The sequence below is a fragment of the Spironucleus salmonicida genome, chromosome 8 (genome assembly GCF_000497125.1).
Source record: "Spironucleus salmonicida strain ATCC 50377 chromosome 8, whole genome shotgun sequence".
In the NCBI taxonomy this organism is placed as follows: Eukaryota; Fornicata; order Diplomonadida; family Hexamitidae; genus Spironucleus; species Spironucleus salmonicida.
Genome location: NC_090603.1, coordinates 608,031 through 627,194, shown reverse-complemented (window position 1 = coordinate 627,194; position 19,164 = coordinate 608,031). Strand labels below are relative to the sequence as shown.

The following is a 19,164-nucleotide window of genomic DNA, read 5'->3' as shown; positions in this document are numbered from 1 at the left end:
TTTGATCATTCGGCAGTATCTGTGACCATTTTTCGCTGCCTACCGTGCTTTCTGCTGGGTGCGATATTTTCCTGCTCAAAAAACTCATCTGGTGTGATTTCTGGTTGAAATTCTACTGTTTTTGGTTGGTTTTAGAGTTCTGCTTACTCGTTATTGCTCTCTAAGGTTAATATCTTTTACTTGAGCTATTGGTTTTCGATTTCTAGCTTTTCGCATTTAGCAAGAAGCTGATTATATTGACTTTCTGATACCCGGTTAACAACTTTTGTTGTATTCTAGACTTATCCACACGTAGTCTCGTTTTCAAATGTCTTAATCTTTTCAGAAATGAGCTTTTCAAAATCGAAATGAATTGTAAAGTTCTCTGGGTTCAATCTGAGTGTTTCTAAGGCATTTTAAAGTTTTTCAACAAATTTAAATCCCTTGTTATAATGTTAAACCTCCGTTCCTATGTCTATGCTCAGACTTGATAAAATCAGTGCGTCATAGTATTTTGAGCTATCTAGGAATGTTATTATCTCAGAAAATCCCTCAAAATTGCCATTAAACCCACACAATGCATACGTTGTAGCATTTTCATATATAAAGCTAATTAGCTTGCAATATACAATTTTGCAGTTTAAAAACTTCATGGAAACAAAGAACTTGCAGCACAGATTTTGGACGAATTGCACTTCTGCCAATTTTTTGCAGCTCTCCGTTACACTAGCCCCAAAATGCTGTACGACAAGCGCATTTTGAAGCAATTCTAATATAATTCCAAAACACCCATCATCATTATTATTCAATAATATGCTTATAATTGTTGTCAGCCCCCTTCCATCAACTTCAAAATCGCCCCTTTCTAATTTCAAAAGCCCTGCTTTATACGCTTTCGCGGCTTTGCCAAAAACTGATTCGATTTCCGTCGGTTTTGACACCAAAAAGCTTCGCGCGATCATCTTAAAGCCAGACTGAACGTCGCCGCGGACACCTTTTCTGGCTTCTTTGCTCAAACTCGCAGCAAAAACTTCTTTGTTTTGACAGATTATTTTCCTTAAAACGGAAAGTGAATTCGTTCGAATTTCTTAACTAAAAATCGGATTTTTGTAGATATTTGCGAGAATTGAAGTGAAATCGCAATTTTGATTTGGAATTTACGTAATTGAAAGGGTTGTAAGTGACTAATTTGATGAAATGAGGTCAATGAGGTGGAGAGAAGTGGCGAGGAGAATTTCATGTTGGGAACATGAAATAAGAAGAATTAGATAATTAAAAATTTTACTATTTTCTACAGTAGAATTATCAAGTATGTGGTTATTAATATAATATAGTAAAATACTAGTTAAAGTTTGTAAAATTTCTAATTAATCAAGTGGAGTGGGGATGTTATTATTATATGAAATAATATATGAATATGCTGCTGAATGGTAAAAGTCTGCAATTAAAGAAAATTATGCAACAGTATGTGGCTAGAATATAGATTAGTCAGAAAATTTCATTAATAATTATATTAAGTTTACACTTTCGATTCCTTTAACCTAAAAGTGCTCAATTTTTAACATTATTTATTTAATAAAGTCTAATTCAGCTAGTAAGGTTTTTAAATTGTTTCTAATTATTTCGTTTTCGCTATTTGTATAAAATATCTCTTGATTTAATTCAACCAACTTTAATATAAAATTTAGCGAGAAATTAGGTTTAGAAAGTACTGAAATAAGCAGATTTGGAATAGAATATGTACTGAAAGTAAAGGTTTTATAAATGTCGCTTTTAATGATAGTTTCCGCAAAAATAAAAGCATTTTAATCGACTTATGTCGATACTCGTAGAACTTCAAATATTAGTATTATATGTTCCTCAGTAAACAAAATATCTTTTGAAACAAAAACCTGATGCAAAAACGCTAAGATTTGATTAGTTGAAGGAGAGTTTGGAGTTGATGAAATCATATTCATTGCAGTTTAGAATGCTTAAATAGTCAATTCTGGATTTTTTGATGTTATTTCCTAAAGATTCTTGAAAGAATCAATGACAATTTCTAATGATGGTGAAGATAAGCGCTCTATGTTTGTATATGCTTTTTTCTATAAATCTTCCAATGTTTCCTCTATAACTTAGGGTGTAGAGGATAAGTTTATCAATTCGTCGATATTCATTTTAGAGGATAATTTATAACATTAGTATATATTAGTATAATAATTATTATTGAAAATATCACTACCCAATAAAGTTAATAATTTTTTACCCAAGTCGTACCATTCCAACCAAATCGCTTTAATATGTATCTAGCTTACCATTGCAACACCAGTTCACTAGTAAGCTATTTTCAACTTAGTTTTTTACATTTTCCTCACAGGTAACCAAATCATTACTCAAAAATATTCCTCTCATAAATACCACTTTATTAATCATTTAATCCCAGAAAATATCATGATTAATACGCAATTCTTCAAACTAAAAGATATTATCTACACATTCTAAATCTTGCATACTTGCACCAAAATTTATGAATTTAGTTTCTCTAAAAGGGACTGGCTATCTAGTTACTCGAGTTACGGTTTTTTATATATTTAAGAAACTTTTAAAACTGGAACTTGCAATTGCTGATATATTTCCACTACTTATAACACATTTTGGTGGCGAAAAACTTCTAGGAAATAAGTGTTTAACAAATGCAGTCAATAAGTTGCATGAATCACTCCAATTCTATGGAACGAAATCATAATTCTTAGTGTTAAAATACTAAAAATTGTGGAGGCATAATGTTTCTATATTTGGTTTTGAAGCATGATGAATTCCTGAATTTTCAAAGTTTTAAATCGTATATTCTAAGTTACCAAGGAATTCTGATGGGAACGATTATAATCCATAAGGAGTCTCATAAATAGGGGCGATTATTAATACAGTAAAGAAACTTGATAATATTTGAGCTAAAATAGCAACTTAACTTGTAATATTAGTTGTAATTATTAGAATGTCTGGTTAAAAATATCCAGATAATATATCATTGAGTTCTAATTTTGATGTTTATACATAATTTTAAGAAACAAGCATGTTCAGTTTATTAAAATGAGAAGGTGGAAATAAAAGAGATAGTATACGTCTTTGATAATCTTATAGAAGAGAGAAATCAAACCCAAAAAAGGTTTCTGACCGTCTTATATTGAACATAAATTTTAGAATAAAAGGCTCATAGATTACATTTAATAAATCTTATGATAATTTGGGGATTTTAACTGATAGCTTTGAATTAGAATCAGAAAATATCAATAAAATTAAAGGATTAAATATAGCTGAATTAAATTATTTATAAATCGTTTGTATGATCATTCTATTTTTAGCTTAATTAATGCTTTAAATCCCAGACTACGATAGTAATTAATTTACAATTTATGTTTAGTTTTATGCACGGTATAGTTAATTCACAGATATTACTTAAATAGAATGCATAAATAATTTCATAGGAAGAAAATGCTTAAATTCTTAATATAGTATTGGTAAATGAGTATAATCTTATAAATTTGATTGCTAGGTTCGAAATGCATATATTTTGTTTTCCCAAGGCTCTAAGTAAAATACTTCTTGTTGTATTTCAACTATTTAATTATCCAATGATGTAAATGATTCTCCAAAATCATGGTTGTAATATTTTTCGTTTCCTGTATTAGCAATGATTAATTTAATACCTGCTTCATATTCTAATTAAATAACTATAAATCCTTATACCTAATACTGCACAATATTTATTGCATGTTGTCTTAGAGAAAATAAATATTCTGGTAATTCCATATTTAATGATATAATTGTATTCTATAGATTAAGTTGTTAACATTGTTTTGAATAAAGATGTCTGTCAATACTAATTTATTATAGACTTCTTAAATCAATATTATTTATTGTAGTTTTCATTTAATCATACGAAAATAAATATGTATATAGCGTCTACTATGAAATTAATCCAATGATATCAATAAAATTTTGCCGATATAAACATATGCTATTCTGATTATATTTTTTGCTAATGTCGTCTAGTTTATTATATTTGAATATTCTTTATATTTTAAATAGTTACTAGTCTTCTTTGGTTGCTGCATAGAAATAATTATTAGGGAAATTGATTTGTAATATAACATCCAATATATTGATTTACTCATTATTAAGTTAGTCTATACCATTTAATATAAGTCCTTTTGGTCTAAGTTTAAAAAATATTCTTCTTATTTCATCTATAGCCAAAGTAATAGTTTTTAAAAACTCATAATTTAGTAATATTCTTTTTATAGGACATGAGTTAATGAAGTTTTCGAAAGTTTTAATTTAAGGTACCAAAATTGAAACTGTACTATTATGAATAAGAACTTACTAAAATGCACTATTATAATATTCCGAATACTACTATGTAATAGCTTCTCCTTAAATTGGAATATGTAAATCAAAATCTAACAAAACTTCAATTTTTTTCTCTGTTAAAGTTTGTATTAGTTTGTAACCCTAATCATCACCAGGCTAATTAGCATAACAGCATGTAGTTCTATCAATATTATAATCTATTTTATGACAGAGCAGACTATTCAAATGCATAATTTACTTATTATTATATTGCCATATAAATAATTATTTTGAGACATTTAATAATTTACCTTATTCAATTACTATTGAACAAATACTATTCTGAGCCAAATTATGAGATGGAACGCGATAAATTGTATCAACTTTAAAGTTATAGATATCTACTACAGAGTAGCCAATAAGTAAATTTGAATCAGGAATCTCCTTTTCTAAAAACGTAAATATCCCTTTATTATCTGAAAAATATACCAAAAAATACTAATTTTCATCTTATAACATAACTCTTTCTTTCTCGTAAACAATTTATAAATTTTCGTCGAACTCGATGTTTGTCAAATCGCGAAATAATGTTTCAATACTAGGTAGCTGTTCATTCTTACATGAGATTACTTTTGGTTTGAATATATTAAAATTAACAACTATAACTTTCCGCATACAAACCAAAATTTGTTCTTTTATTGACGATATAGCGGCATACGCATAATAGAAGAAGTCTTTATCAGATAGTGTTAACCGATCATCAAAAATATTAGCTGATATATTAAGCGAAATCCTTTGGTCTGTAGGAGAGTCAGATTTTAACTTAGAGTTTTAGTCGTAATGTAATAATAAAATTACAATTCTCCATATATTAGAGAGTTCCAACATAGATGGGCTACGGTGTAAAATTCTTCGAATAAAACTATGATCCAATTGCTTGATATCAGGGTTTGCTAAATATGGTTCAATTAGCCGATTTAGTTCTTGAGTAGGGTTGTTTAACATGATAAGAAACTCATGCAACTAAAATTAGCGTAGATATTGAGATATTATGTTATTCATGCTTACGTAAATCTCAGCATCTGTTTGTGGCTCTATCGATAGGGTGAAGTTTGGTGTGATTGGTTGCGTGAACATTTTTTTTATAGATATAGGGAAGAATATCAAATAATATTATAATATTTATTCTCGAGTATAGAGTGAATTAGTTATTGTAATATTCTCACTAATGTAACTTTGAAGCAATTAGATTATTATATTAAAATATATAATTTTACTTAATTTTCAATGAGTCTTGATCCTGGTTAGTCAGTTATAGCAAGGGTACTTATTGATAATGAATTATAGTGGATGCTAGCTGAAATTATCGAATATATTGCAGCTTCTGATTAGTATGTTATTATGGATCTCATACCTGATGATACTTCAAAATAGTAAACTATTAGCGCTTCTATTATCAAAAAATATCCATAAAATTTGAAAACAATATAACCAGGGTAGCGACTATTATCAATATGGCATGATGGTACATCCTGGATGTCAGTATTATATCCTTGCTAGGCTATTGAAGCTTATTAGTAAGGAGATAATGATGAAAATTTAGTTCTTAAAGTCCGGTTTGATGGTGTCCCATAAATATAATATGTGAATGCGTCATGGGTTGTTTGTGTTGACTGATTATTTTTTATCATATCATAATATTTTATATATAAATTAGGTGGCTACACAATAAATGTAAAAGTTCTTCTCTACATCATTAACACTGTTAACTACCATATTTGAATTGCTTTATTTTCAATAACAGCTAACTAATCTCTAATTCACGATTTCCTTACTTTTACCTATCAACTTCTGTGTTTCAATAATTAGAGTCTAGTATTTTACTCACCCCCAAAATTTAGAAATGCAGGGTTCTAAATTCTGTCAATTTTGCTAAACTTCAAGGCCTCTTTAAACACGACATTGCAGAGCATGCAATTTATGTAGATAGAGATTTGATCACCATTGCCAATTTTTAAATTCTTGCGTCTATGGCTAAAATTTTAATATTTATGTTAAAATTTACATCACAGGTTCAATTTGGGGCTTGTTTGGTTTGTTTGTACTGAAAAATAAATTATCATGGGCGGTAAGCTTGACAGCTTTCGTATAATATTTCAGAGGATATTTTATTCTTTGCAGAGTACGTTTTATAACTGGGGTTACTGTGACTGAGTAAAAAAATAATATAGTCGCTGATTTTAATTATTAATTGTGGAAATAGAAATTAGGGGGTAGCATGTTATTATGGTTATTTAATCCATTTGTGAGAGTAAATGAAGGATGAAATAACTCATTCACAACCCACCAATTTTTTAATGATATTAATTTCGTCTAACTGTTCTTTTTGATGTGGAATTAGCTTGGTTATGATCTGTTTAACACTTTAAAGTTCTTCATTTTACTATATAAGCCAATTGCTTTTGGCAATTATTGCATCAAATACAAACTCTTATCCATCTATAACTGCTACTTTAAGCGATTCATAAATTGACAATACATCATTTTTAAGCTATTTCAATGCATTCTTAAGGTTGTTGTCATCTGTATGAGGTTTCATCTAAATTGTTTATAATTTTTACTAAAGGTCATCATTTTACTAAGAAATATCTTCAATTATTAAATTTAGTTCTTCTATTTATTTTGTATCCGTATTATTTGTATCTTATATCTATTGTTATTGTAGCAAAATCAGCGTTTATTTTAGTTAATCAATCTCTTCTTATTTCTCTACTAAAGATTACTTTATATCATTATTTACGTTTTAACTTCGTATAATATGTTTAATAACACGCTTTCCTGATTTTACAAATAATTCTCTCGTTAATTCTTCATCATCCGAATGAATATTTTTATCATTAAGTAGTGTAGATAGTTATGATAAAAACATCGCTACTATATCAATATCTATAGAATTTAATTTTAAATTATTGTTCAGCTACTAATTTTATTATTAAATGGTATTGTTAAGCATTTTAATTGTATTATCTTTATTTTCATCTTATACTTTGAATCTTAATAGTGATTCTTAATATTCCTAAATTTATATCTAAAATTGATCATTTTAGCACTAATCCTTAATGTTTTATACTAATTTTTCTTATAATTGGTTAATCTAACTTTAAAATAGTTTGTTTTCTTCTACCAATTGCTAATTTTGTGTTTACTAACTAATCATTTTATTTTTATAGTTTTAAATGTCAGATTAACTAATAGAATCGCATAAAATGGACACTACATCACTTTATGGTGGAATTTTGATTTATAGTTCTAGTATTTATTGTGAAAGAATCGATTTATCAGCTTTATCGTTTTAAAGCGCAAAATTTTCTTCAAATAATTCTTGCAGCTACTAATTAAAATAAGTATCTTCGTTTATATATTTTAATTATCGGCATGTTTTATGTGTGGTACTTATAGTCTATTGCTAATCTTATAAAATTTCCAATTATAAATTTCTCATTTGGTCTTCTGTAATTTCAGATTTTTTAATCTAGTTTGATATAATCAATGATATAAATGATCTATAATTAGATATAATCCTAAGCTACGAGGTTTATGTTTTTACCATGTTTAAGATTAGAAAATCATAATCGTTCATAAATTATTTTATTATTCTATAAAATAAATATATAATAATAATGTATTATAATAAAAATATAATATCAATATTATATAATATTTTATGTATCCTCAGATAAATGTCACTAAATAAGGCCCTCAGTCAAGCAGAAAATGGCAACCTTACACAGCTTAATACACTAAAATCTCTTATAACTTTTGAAACTCTTATCCCGTTAGTTCACTAATTCTTTACATCATTACCCGAGAGCTAAAATTAAAGGATTTTGGCATGTGCTTTATTCACGGAAATCTTATCTCAGGGCTCATTTTTTACAATTTTTGCTTTAAATAATCATCTTATTTTATCAGATTACTTCTTATCTATCTAAAAATATCAGTACACCGAGACTGCACGCTTCTTAATATCAGTAGCAGCAAAAAATTTAAAAATATTTTTATATTTTTATTCTATTAATACCTAAAAATAATATTTATCTCTTTTTGCAGAACTAGGACTCCGTAATACTCATTCTATTGATTTTATAGTATCATCTCAAATCCATGATAATGTTATTATTTCTTCTATTTTCTAATTTGGACATCTCGAAAAATCAATTAAATAATAGTTGAACCTAAAAGATTTAACAACTGATTAGATGCTGATTTTTTCACGCCAAACATGGACTGTGCCATAATTGGAATGCCTGTTCTTGCAACTTCAAGGTGTGGAGTCTATTATATTAATTGCACAAGTTGCACGAAATTTAGTATTTTATACCGGACCTGCTACATTTTATGAGGCATGTAAGGAGTATTGTGGAGAATTTTGTGAGTAGGTATTCTAAAATTTTGAAACATTCCAAATGGTAGAGAAGGAACTTTTCGCTGACTTTTTAAGTTATTTACTAAGTTATGAGCAAGTCTAGTAATAGCTAGGAAAGTAATTTAATGAACCATTTGTTCAGAGAATTTTAGACGTATTTTTAGCCGAAAGCGCCCGGCTCAACTCTGCTTCATTTGCAATATAAGCGACCTTAGGAATTGCTATGGGAATTCTTAACCTGAAAAGTTTAGCCCTTGACTCGTTTCTAGGCATATTCTATACAGTCCAACCAGATTAATAAGACTTCACAGAAACTGAAAGTCAATATATATCAGAAATTATATTATAATAATGTTTATAAACCAGCGATTTCGAGGAGCGAAAAATTCTTCTCGAAGTTGTGGAATCGCTCCTTAACCAGAACGACGAATTCGAGTTTTGCGTCACCCCCGACGTACTTGATCGCCTCATTCAGCTACTGCAGGAAACCGCTTTTTACATGAAAACGAACGGGATCCGCTATTTCGAGAGCTCAAGCTGTGCACGAATTCAGTAGATAATTTGTAAAATTTGCGGCCAAAAAGAGCTCCAAATCAGCGTCCCCGACGCGATAACGCAATTTTTCATTCCAGAGGTCTTCGCCGCGTTTGGTCTGCGCCCAAGCACAGCATTCCAGGCTCTGCACGTTCTCCTCTCAGCCGGCCAAATTGGCGAATTCCTCTCCGATTTTGCGCAAAATCCCCTCGGTCCTGAGGAGCTGCGCGCCTTCCTGCCGCTGCTGCTCGAAAATGACGTAAAGCTGCAAGCTAGCATGCGGTCGAACAGCTATAATTAGGAAACCGTAGAATTTTTGTTCAACTTTTCGCTGCTGGCGCTCGCAGCGCCAGATTTGGAGGTCCTGGGGCTCGTTGAGAATGTCCTGCGCTGCAACAGCGATTTGGCAGAGTTTTACGCGCAGAATGAACAGTTTAACGCCGCTGTTCTGTCGTTTTTCGAGGTCTCGCGCAGCGCCAGGAGCGTTTTCAAGCTCGTGGCGGTGCGGGTTCCAGCGTACCGACAGCATGTGGTCGCTTTGGCGCAGGTTAGCTTTTTCGGCAACCAGCATACTGTGCTAATGTCGCCAGCAGAGGTTGCAGGGCTAGTTGCTGCATGCGGGGTGTAGAGGGAAGTGTTCGTTGGACTTAGCGCGTTCGAAACGGGGGGCAAGGATGAGATTTTGGAGGAGGTCAGAAAAATAAAAAATATGTGATATTATATATTTATATGAATTATTAAAAAATGAATGGGTACGTTATACTTTTGCAGGACTAGCAGACTCTGGTTTATGACATACTGTCAGCTAGGCTCGTCCATACTGATGTGCTTATTGAAAAGCAGGCGTTTCTGTATAAAATAGAATCAAGTCAAGGTAACAAGTTATCTGAAGCGGTATAAGATTTAAAAACGTATCTGGTTCTTTTGCAACATAAGTTCAGCTTAATTTTTGATACTGCTCAACTTCTTCTACCTATTCCGTCGCATTACTCGCTACGTACATACAAACTTATACGAGAAGTAGCATAAAATTACAAAATTATTCCTTTTCATAAATTTATTATAAACTAACATTACGAAGGATTAACTTATATTTTTATGATGGCACGAGAAACGTTTAAATTTACGTTTACAAACGACTATGAAGTTACTGAGTATGTTGTGAGTTAGATAGGATTTGTGAACTTAATAGAACAAATTTAAATTTTATTGAAATCAAAATAAATTTTAATATCTGATTAAAGATGCTTGGCATTTATAGAAACTATTGATTTTGCATAAGATTTGGCAAAACTTAAATACAATTAATAAATTTTTAAAGTAAAAATATTTGATATTTTAGAATGCATTAAGGATAAAATTGAATTACTTGTTAAGGACTTAGCTTTACACTTACCTTGTAAAGGTTCGCAAAATATTCTTAAATTAATATAGCATGATATCGAAATTATTCCAATTTTTTAGCCAATACATTAGTCAAGTATAGTAGATATTCCTATTTTCACAATTCCCGGCGATGTAGTAATTAAAGTGCATGATTAGGATATAACTATCTTTACTGAGGATTCAAAGCTTTTTGAAAATACAATTCAGGTATAACATACAGACTATTGCGAGATTTGGTAAAATAATTAACTTAACAGTGCATGGGAGTTTGCAGAACCATTGGACACTATAATTGTTAGAGTTACTGAAAACTATAAACTAATAATAAATAATGCAATTCTGGTATAAAAGAGAAATGCATCATAATTAAATAATTAAATTGAATAATCAAAGATTAATGAATTGCTTAGCATGCGACCTAAGATTTAGCAAACTAGGTCTAATGTTGTTTAAACATAATCTATTATTGCAAATTTTAAAGCAGAATACACAAGATTTTTATATTTTGTTATAAAAAATTAATTCATATACTTTGATACCTCAGATACTTATTTTTTTTAAATCAAGGAAGACGAAATATTTAAAATATTCACATTTGGATAACTAAACTCAAGCTGGCGAAGCACTGTTGATTAACAAATATAAATTGGTGTAATTTATACTGGACCCAGAAGTTGTAAAATAATTTTAAATAAAAAAGTTATATGGTAAGGTGAAAAGCGACTAGTTAATAATATTTAAATAATATAGGAGTGATTTAGCTGATATTATTTATTGATTTAGGGTTTACTGTTATGTATAATAATTAATGGTAATTTAGTCAGCAAAATTATACATTTTGGGGTTATGTTTCTTAATACCCATTTAAATAAATACTATATAGTTATTTTTAGTATTTCATTGAAACTGTATCTTTATTAATTAGTTAAGTAATAAGAATTATTATAAACCTATAACATAAAATTTTAATGGGGTAAGACTCATCAACATAATGGCTGACTGCAGTATTTAAATCAGATATCACTACCATGAACAAGTTACAATTATATAGATGTGTAGATGAATCACGTACATCTAAGCGCAGAGGCTTCTGTGGAATTCACTATGCAAGCTACTTTGGAAACGAAAAATCTATTAACTATTTAAAAGACAAGGAGGCCTACTTGCTTACCAAATATCCTGTTTGGATTAATGTATACACATATGATAATAAATCGGTCCTGCTTCCGGAAGGACTTAGTTATCAGTGTATTTTAGCCTTGTAAGGGCAGTTTGACTTGTTAAAATAAAGTCTAAGTATTTATGATGTAATATAATCTCAGGTACCTCTTTTATCGTGCGTTATTATTGGAAAAGGATATAATTAGATGAAAAGCTGGAATCATCAATTATTTAGAAATATCCTTTAGTCAAATTCAATTTATAATAACCCGTTGATGTTATCTGCTCTCTTAGGCAATCATGCATATACATAATTTATTCTTAAAAATATAAGAAGCATTTCATTTGAAAATTATGATTGGATGATCGAAGAAGCAATGAAGATAATACCTGATATTAGGAATAATATAATATATAAAGGTTTATAACATCTAGTAGCTCCAACTTTAGAGTTTGAAAATTCTAAATATTAGATAGAGCAAGCGAAAAAAGGATTCATCCACGCAGACGATAATACCGGAGGGTATAACTATCGTAATTTGAGTATATCAGACTTTGTCGACACATAAATAAATACCTCACAAGAGACTTTGTTAAATAGTTGCGTTTTTAGTTCAAATATTGGGTCATAAGGAATGAGTGATTGAAATTTTCATTCTTCTTGACCTTCCATCTCGAAAGCTTCTTCACAATCCTCATCCTCAAAGTTGAGAAATTAGTCATAAAGCACAAACTTAGAACTCGCCCAATCACAGAATATTTGAATAGCACCTCCAATGTCACCTTTAAATTCATTTTTGAAAAATTCTATAGCATTTTCCATAGATACTTCAATAAACTCTACAAAGACTAAATTAACACTACCACAGCTATGGCACATCCATGGTCTAGTATCAACTGAAGTTTCCTAGCATGATGAGCACTTGTAACTATATAAAATAATATGCTTATCGTCGCAACATTTTGGTCTACAATCTTCAACAAACTCTCTAAATGCTTCAAGTTACAATTAAGCAGTCTCATAACCTTGGATACAGTCCTTGTCACAGATTTAACAAGTACCTTTCACAATTACTGCAGGATAACAGAAAGAGTGGACTTAACAGCCACAAATAAGCTTAATAGCCTATTATGATTCAAGTATATCATTCTAACATTACTGACACTTTGACTAAACTTTGCACGAACAACCTTCTCCGCAATAAGAAGCTCCACATTCACAGTTTTTGCCTTTTAAGCAATTACATTTGATTTAATTACATCTTCGGCACAACTTTTCATCAATATCACATAGTTTACAAAAAGTTGTCGAACTCTCTAAATGCTCACAGCCGAGCGCTGGACGAGGTACCAAACAAAGATAAAAATCATAAGTACGCTCTTTTTTAGATACAAAAACTGGAGGTAAAAATGCAAACTGAGAATTGTCTCTAGGGTAAAGTAATTTGTTTAAGAATTTTTAGCGCTCCTGGTGGTCTAACTATAATAACTAATCTAACTTAACAAAATCTAAAATCTCTTAAGTAGATTTAAAACTATCTTGTATCTAAATAAGCTTTTTTGGCGCCTTAAACAGGACGCTTTCTAGATCTTTAGCGGATTAAGGTACTTAATCTAATGGCCAAATCAAATCTATAAAAGAATCTAATTATTCTAACTAATAGTTATTAATAGGTCCAAGTGAAATAACTCTTTAAATCTTATCATTACTTTAACTACGAATGACAGCATCAATAGTAATAATTTCCATTCTAAGGAATGGTTGATTTAGAAATACGAAAGAGTAAATATAGTTATTATACTAATAACTATATTCTAATGATTGTTTTATTTTAAACATATTTAGCGGAATCGTTTTGTTAAGTTTTTATATGATATAAATGATACTTATTAAGGAAATCATCCAGACTGATGGTAAATTAAATAATATCATTTATACCAAACCCTATTCAAATAATTATCCTTAGTTATCAGCATTGCTTTCTAATCATATATAGTTAAAACAGAAAAAAATACTCAATATATGTTAATAAAATACCATACATGAATCAATCTTTCAACACTTTCTCGTATCTGAACCTATCGCTTTGATTAATTTTACGCGTTTCACCGCCCTCTAAAAACCGAATGCTGTCGTATATTTCCTATCCATATAACGTATCACTATACACAGCATTTTCTTAACTCTTGACCCTACTTTTTAGTGTAAATCCCACGTTTTATTTTTAAAACTCTGCGCCAACCTCCGGATTATACCAACCTGGCCCCACATGGTTAGCACGTTGTGCTGCTGCCTCAAATTCATTCTTCAAAGGAGAACTTCGAATTTTTGCGAACACTACAGTCTTCTAGATTATAGGGTTGTATGTGTTCGGAGACGGTGCGCGCTCTACGTCTTTTGGCGGTTATAACTTAGGAGATATAGATCGTGACTACGTAGTCTTTAAGTAGCGTATTCCTGTACCTGGATTATAGTCTCCATTTTCCGGATATGCATAAGACGGCTTTTTAGGGGACGCTAGCTCTTATAACCTTGAAGAATTTGCATTTGATCGTTTAGAAAATTCTAAGGACCATGTCAACTTGCGGGTTTTTATTTCTGGTAGTGAACGTTTAGGAATATTAAACCGTGACTAGTCAGTAATTTTGCGCATTTAAGTTGCTGAGATTTCCATTTTAAAGAACTATTAATTATAACATATTATAATATAGGATTTTATATTTAAATGAAAAACAATAGAATTTTGTAGTCATAAGTGGTAAATGATGTATTTGAGGGAATTATAGAATCAATTAATATGATTTTATGTTAAGTATGAAAATTATCTAATTTTTAAAATAGTAAAATTAAAATACGATTTATAACTAAACTTCACATATATTTACTGTAATTTGAACTTCTTATAGAACTTCTTGGTTTTCTTTAGAATTATAAACGGGAAGACATTAGAGTAACTGGTAATTATGGAGTCTTGTAATCATCATATATTCTAATCTTTCTAGACGAAAACTGCATGTTGTCGAAGTCAAACTACTTGATAATTACTGTCTTCTCTTATTCTTGTTAAACAAACATTCCTCTCAGCCTCATATCCAGGGAATACATTTATAGTGATTTTTAAATTTACATCATAATTATATATAATTATTAAATATATTTATGTATTTGTTAGTTAGCTAAATTATATTAGATTGATAGCATAACTTTACATCATAGTTTTTATTCTCTTGACAAATTAAAATTATAGCTATTTATTCTATTCGACCTATAATTTTTTTTCCGGAAGAAATCAAAAACTAATTTTAAATATTATTTTTATGTTGTTAGTATTAATATTAATAATAATAATCATAACTTAAGTCTGTTTGGCTTTCTTAATTACACCCTTAGTAACTAGTTACATCAAACAACGTAATTTTTTATAGAAACTACAACAGCTAGAGATTTAACTAGTAATATCTAGCTATTCTCTCCTTATTTCCTATATTATATAATCTTTAAAAATAACATTTTAATATTCCCACAAAACGATGAATTAAGGCTCCACAATCGTGCAAAATGCTTGAAATTGTACTATTATCTATTATTTAGCCCAATATACATTTTATCCATTTCTATTTCATTATCTAAATCGTAGTTTCAAGAACGCAAAATAACTTAAGTTACCGCTAACATACAAAATACCAAGCGTTTCCAGCGATAAAAAATATATAATTAACCTATTATGTCAAAATTATACTATTCTCCTTCGAATTTCTACCGCTACTTGGAAATTTCACTCACTCGCCTCCAATTTCTCTTAAAATTTCTATCGTTTCGTCCCAATCAAAATTGCTAAAATCGACTGATCTGAGCTCTTGCAAAACTGCCTCTTTCAGCTTGGAAGCATCTATCATTTTGAAAAGTAGTTAGAGAATTTTTTTAGTCTAAATTGTTCGGAAAATGCTGGCAAAATTCGCTCCATTTTCGCCAGAAAACTCTTAGATTATGATGCCGATCAGTTCCTTGTTGGGCTAAAAGTTGAGCAAATTCTGCATGATAATTGATGCACAATTTGATTTTTCGCTCCTTAAAATTTTCACGCAAATCGCAAAAAGTGAATTAAAATGTTTCTAGTCGAAGAATAGCAAATAAATTCGGTTTTTCGGTTCTTCTGCGAGGTCGAGGAGTAGCTATTTTTATAATTTTGCATATTAGCTATTGTGAAAGTTACATTTGACTTGATTCTCTACTGCAAAATCGTTTTAAAGTAAAAGATTAAATTTCTTCTAAAAATGCTCCATTTTTGCTTCGTTAGTTTGGGGCTACTAAACATCAGCTCCATAGTAATTTAGACTACTGAACAGAAGTGTTGTTTTATATGAAATTGGCTGATTTGATGAGACTAAATTTGTATAGTTTACTGGATTTTCTTCGAGAATGGAAGTATGTGCGGGATATTATGGTGTAGGGATTCGGAATAATGCAATAATTCTTACATATTCAGCTGTCGATTTCCTGTTGAAGTTAGCTAAGGTAATGTGTGATAAGAGGGGGTTTCGCAAATTCATTTTGGCTAAAGTGGAATATATATCAAATATATAGATATGATTATTTTATTTTAGATCGAAGCTTTGTTAAAAATAGTGATTTAGTAGCTGTAGATACGCAGAAGGCGCTAATACTTAATAAGATCTATAAAGACTAGTATGAAATAGAGGGATGTATTTAATATTATTATGCTAACAAACTATTATAATCTATAACAAACTCATCACTTTCTCATAATTGTCTATTTTTCCCCATACATCATACTGCTTTTGCTAGACTCACCTCTACTCTCACTATTGTACAAGCTCTTGCCTCTCGTTATTCCACCTTTGATATTTGTTATCTATACTGTATCTGCTAGTGTAACAACTGTTTAAACATCGTTTATATTATGTGTGCTTTATATTCCTATGCTATCTAGTAATTTAATTAAAGATTGACGCAAATTTTCAGCTGTTTTGTCTCCACTACACCATATTTCAAATGTACTTGTATTCATATCTGTTTTAAAATATATTCCATTAATTTTGTCTTATTTTAAATGCTCCTTCCATTATCCTGTTACTACTATCGTAAATAGGAGCAAAAATATTGATTATTGATCTTCAACTACTGGGACATATTTTCTAGCAGCTGTTAATAATGTGGGATCAATTTTATTACTTTAAAACATAGAAAATCTAATAATTGATCCTAATTAATTTTTAGGATCTTCCCATAATGGCTCTATACCTTTCCTAAATATAGTTAAAATTCCCCGCTATCTTTCATTAACAGTTGGAATTTATTTAAGTTATGTAACCAATTATTCAATATTATTTGATGGCTAAGATACTTCTACGAATGAATCTTTAAAATCATTTTTACGATAAGTTGTCTCCTTCGATGTTTATTTTCTTAACTTAACCATAAATTTGATCTAGTAGGATTCTTCTAAAACTTCAGACTACATTAAATTGGAATGGTAATTTCAATATACTTTAAATATTATATATTATTTATTTTAATCAGCTTTTATTTCCAGATAAATATTCGTGTTTTTAATACTAATGAAAATATATGCAATAAATACTGTTTCCAAATCATTCATTCAACTTTTCTGTCATATCCCCAGTAAATACTTTACTTGAAGGTACTACAGTCATTAGTTGTTTTTAAGCTTAGTACGGTTATTACAGATCAGAAAGATAATCATAATGGCTATTATACTTTAGCAAATAATTAATAGACATACCTGCATTCTAAAGCGCATAGTGGGATAAATTGAATCTGAAATTTCGTACAATAGAAGGTTAAACGCCTGACTTTCTAGCACATAAATCAAAATAAGTATTCCCAACCTCTCTTAATAAATTTAATGCATTTTCATCAATATCACTAAATCCAAATTATTGTAAAAGTATCAAAATATATCTGTCGATGTCCATTTAATATAATATTAAATTATATATACAATAAAATATATCTATAATGGACTAACTTGGTCACGAATCATTTTTACTTTAGCTATCTTATAATATTAGCTAATTAACAGAACTATTATCATATAAAGAAGACTAGTTAGTAAATATATAATAGTAATTTTAAGATCTTCAGAGTACTGTTAAAAATGATTTCGATTAAGTAAAAAAATAGTTATAACCAATTTAAAGAGTAGATTTTAGTTAGTAAATGGCATCTTAGTTTACCTCTTAAGATATTTATCTTAAGTCACTAGTATTTGAAAAAGATTTGCAGATAAAAGATCTTAAAAACTAAGTTTAAACTTTAAAATATACAAACTAGTAGTTGGACAGACAAATAAAATTTAATAAGCAGAGTATAACTCAGCCAAAGGTTGTGTTATAAAAAAATACTACTTAATTATCTAAAGCAATTACTAAGTTAAAAAATGCTACACTAGATTGTAGTGTTTAGACTATACATTCTTTTAATGACTAAAAATATTTAAAGAAAGAGTTAGAGGAAGCTAAATTATGGATTAAAAAATTTAGCGTTGTTTAAGAAGAGCTAGACAACTAAGAATGATGTGATTATGCATATTACAATTATTATATAGGGTTTTCACTTAATATTATTATAAAATGAAACTTTAATATAAGCCAATAAAACATGAAAATGATGAACCATTATAAAAAATAATTGTATCTTATCAAGATTCTAGTAAGTACTTAGACGATAACGACTATTTCTCTGATGAAGATTACTTGAATTTAGAAAAATAACAGCATAGAACAAGGTTATTGAAATATGAAGAGTTATATTAATTAAGTAAAATTTAATGATTCACACTTTCTCTTTTCCATTACCTATAATTCTACAAGCCTAAAAATCATAAAATAAATCTGCTTCAATTAAAGGTTCATCTACACAAGATCCATTGAATCCTATATCTGCTAAAGTCATTGAATCATCGTCAGGAAGAGGAGGCCATGTAAGAGGAGAACCCTTATAAAGATTTAAGTCCTGATTGACCGAATATGATAATATTTCATAATCATGTTCAGTCATAACTGAAAAAGGCTAATCAAAATTACCAATTTACGCATGAGCTGTATATTGTTTTCTTTAATGTAAAGCTTGCTTATGTGACTAAATGATAAGCTTTTTAATGTGAGCAAGTGGTGTGTTCACAGGAAGTCTTACTGAAAAATTTAAATATGACCAACTAACCAATTTAAGTGTCAGTAAAATATATCTATCATATTATTGAGGTAATACAGGGAGATATTCAAACGCAGGGCGCGTTGACACTGCCTACTTTTTTTTTGGCGGCATTTTATTGCGGAATGAAAGCACCTATATTAATTATTAT

At 29.5% G+C, this 19,164-nt stretch overlaps 17 protein-coding genes across 17 annotated transcripts; 7 read left to right on the top strand and 10 right to left on the bottom strand. All coding sequences in view use genetic code 6, as the record gives it.

Moving 5' to 3' along the window:
- Positions 1–5: 5 nt before the first annotated feature.
- On the bottom strand, positions 6–2,138 carry SS50377_28072 (uncharacterized protein; the record flags this gene model as incomplete). The annotated part of the gene is made up of 1 exon (XM_067911848.1): positions 6–2,138. One exon carries the CDS (start codon positions 2,136–2,138, stop codon positions 6–8), a length of 2,133 nt encoding a protein of 710 aa, XP_067760870.1.
- A 58-nt stretch (positions 2,139–2,196) lies between these two features.
- Positions 2,197–5,448, bottom strand: SS50377_28071 (uncharacterized protein; the record flags this gene model as incomplete). Its single annotated transcript, XM_067911847.1, has 1 exon — positions 2,197–5,448. One exon carries the CDS (start codon positions 5,446–5,448, stop codon positions 2,197–2,199), a length of 3,252 nt encoding a protein of 1,083 aa, XP_067760869.1.
- Positions 5,449–5,598: 150 nt separating this feature from the next.
- SS50377_28070 (SGF29 tudor-like domain-containing protein) lies at positions 5,599–5,988 on the top strand (the record flags this gene model as incomplete). The annotated part of the gene is made up of 1 exon (XM_067911846.1): positions 5,599–5,988. The coding sequence occupies one exon, from the start codon at positions 5,599–5,601 to the stop codon at positions 5,986–5,988; it is 390 nt and encodes a 129-aa protein (XP_067760868.1).
- Positions 5,989–6,043: 55 nt separating this feature from the next.
- SS50377_28069 (Palmitoyltransferase) lies at positions 6,044–6,637 on the top strand (the record flags this gene model as incomplete). Its single annotated transcript, XM_067911845.1, has 1 exon — positions 6,044–6,637. The coding sequence occupies one exon, from the start codon at positions 6,044–6,046 to the stop codon at positions 6,635–6,637; it is 594 nt and encodes a 197-aa protein (XP_067760867.1).
- A 6-nt stretch (positions 6,638–6,643) lies between these two features.
- On the bottom strand, positions 6,644–7,951 carry SS50377_28068 (uncharacterized protein; the record flags this gene model as incomplete). Its single annotated transcript, XM_067911844.1, has 1 exon — positions 6,644–7,951. The coding sequence occupies one exon, from the start codon at positions 7,949–7,951 to the stop codon at positions 6,644–6,646; it is 1,308 nt and encodes a 435-aa protein (XP_067760866.1).
- Positions 7,952–8,051: 100 nt separating this feature from the next.
- SS50377_28067 (uncharacterized protein) lies at positions 8,052–9,986 on the top strand (the record flags this gene model as incomplete). The annotated part of the gene is made up of 1 exon (XM_067911843.1): positions 8,052–9,986. One exon carries the CDS (start codon positions 8,052–8,054, stop codon positions 9,984–9,986), a length of 1,935 nt encoding a protein of 644 aa, XP_067760865.1.
- A 29-nt stretch (positions 9,987–10,015) lies between these two features.
- Positions 10,016–11,413, top strand: SS50377_28066 (uncharacterized protein; the record flags this gene model as incomplete). Its single annotated transcript, XM_067911842.1, has 1 exon — positions 10,016–11,413. The coding sequence occupies one exon, from the start codon at positions 10,016–10,018 to the stop codon at positions 11,411–11,413; it is 1,398 nt and encodes a 465-aa protein (XP_067760864.1).
- Positions 11,414–11,625: 212 nt separating this feature from the next.
- Positions 11,626–12,465, top strand: SS50377_28065 (uncharacterized protein; the record flags this gene model as incomplete). Its single annotated transcript, XM_067911841.1, has 1 exon — positions 11,626–12,465. The coding sequence occupies one exon, from the start codon at positions 11,626–11,628 to the stop codon at positions 12,463–12,465; it is 840 nt and encodes a 279-aa protein (XP_067760863.1).
- Positions 12,466–12,470: 5 nt separating this feature from the next.
- SS50377_28064 (uncharacterized protein) lies at positions 12,471–13,568 on the bottom strand (the record flags this gene model as incomplete). Its single annotated transcript, XM_067911840.1, has 1 exon — positions 12,471–13,568. One exon carries the CDS (start codon positions 13,566–13,568, stop codon positions 12,471–12,473), a length of 1,098 nt encoding a protein of 365 aa, XP_067760862.1.
- Positions 13,569–13,866: 298 nt separating this feature from the next.
- Positions 13,867–14,493, bottom strand: SS50377_28063 (uncharacterized protein; the record flags this gene model as incomplete). The annotated part of the gene is made up of 1 exon (XM_067911839.1): positions 13,867–14,493. One exon carries the CDS (start codon positions 14,491–14,493, stop codon positions 13,867–13,869), a length of 627 nt encoding a protein of 208 aa, XP_067760861.1.
- A 197-nt stretch (positions 14,494–14,690) lies between these two features.
- SS50377_28062 (uncharacterized protein) lies at positions 14,691–14,924 on the bottom strand (the record flags this gene model as incomplete). Its single annotated transcript, XM_067911838.1, has 1 exon — positions 14,691–14,924. One exon carries the CDS (start codon positions 14,922–14,924, stop codon positions 14,691–14,693), a length of 234 nt encoding a protein of 77 aa, XP_067760860.1.
- A 674-nt stretch (positions 14,925–15,598) lies between these two features.
- On the bottom strand, positions 15,599–16,369 carry SS50377_28061 (uncharacterized protein; the record flags this gene model as incomplete). The annotated part of the gene is made up of 1 exon (XM_067911837.1): positions 15,599–16,369. The coding sequence occupies one exon, from the start codon at positions 16,367–16,369 to the stop codon at positions 15,599–15,601; it is 771 nt and encodes a 256-aa protein (XP_067760859.1).
- Positions 16,370–16,572: 203 nt separating this feature from the next.
- Positions 16,573–17,301, bottom strand: SS50377_28060 (Eukaryotic translation initiation factor 4E; the record flags this gene model as incomplete). Its single annotated transcript, XM_067911836.1, has 1 exon — positions 16,573–17,301. One exon carries the CDS (start codon positions 17,299–17,301, stop codon positions 16,573–16,575), a length of 729 nt encoding a protein of 242 aa, XP_067760858.1.
- A 130-nt stretch (positions 17,302–17,431) lies between these two features.
- SS50377_28059 (uncharacterized protein) lies at positions 17,432–17,776 on the bottom strand (the record flags this gene model as incomplete). The annotated part of the gene is made up of 1 exon (XM_067911835.1): positions 17,432–17,776. The coding sequence occupies one exon, from the start codon at positions 17,774–17,776 to the stop codon at positions 17,432–17,434; it is 345 nt and encodes a 114-aa protein (XP_067760857.1).
- Positions 17,777–17,819: 43 nt separating this feature from the next.
- On the top strand, positions 17,820–18,377 carry SS50377_28058 (uncharacterized protein; the record flags this gene model as incomplete). The annotated part of the gene is made up of 1 exon (XM_067911834.1): positions 17,820–18,377. One exon carries the CDS (start codon positions 17,820–17,822, stop codon positions 18,375–18,377), a length of 558 nt encoding a protein of 185 aa, XP_067760856.1.
- A 56-nt stretch (positions 18,378–18,433) lies between these two features.
- Positions 18,434–18,634, top strand: SS50377_28057 (uncharacterized protein; the record flags this gene model as incomplete). The annotated part of the gene is made up of 1 exon (XM_067911833.1): positions 18,434–18,634. The coding sequence occupies one exon, from the start codon at positions 18,434–18,436 to the stop codon at positions 18,632–18,634; it is 201 nt and encodes a 66-aa protein (XP_067760855.1).
- Position 18,635: 1 nt separating this feature from the next.
- Positions 18,636–19,127, bottom strand: SS50377_28056 (uncharacterized protein; the record flags this gene model as incomplete). The annotated part of the gene is made up of 1 exon (XM_067911832.1): positions 18,636–19,127. The coding sequence occupies one exon, from the start codon at positions 19,125–19,127 to the stop codon at positions 18,636–18,638; it is 492 nt and encodes a 163-aa protein (XP_067760854.1).
- Positions 19,128–19,164: the final 37 nt, after the last annotated feature.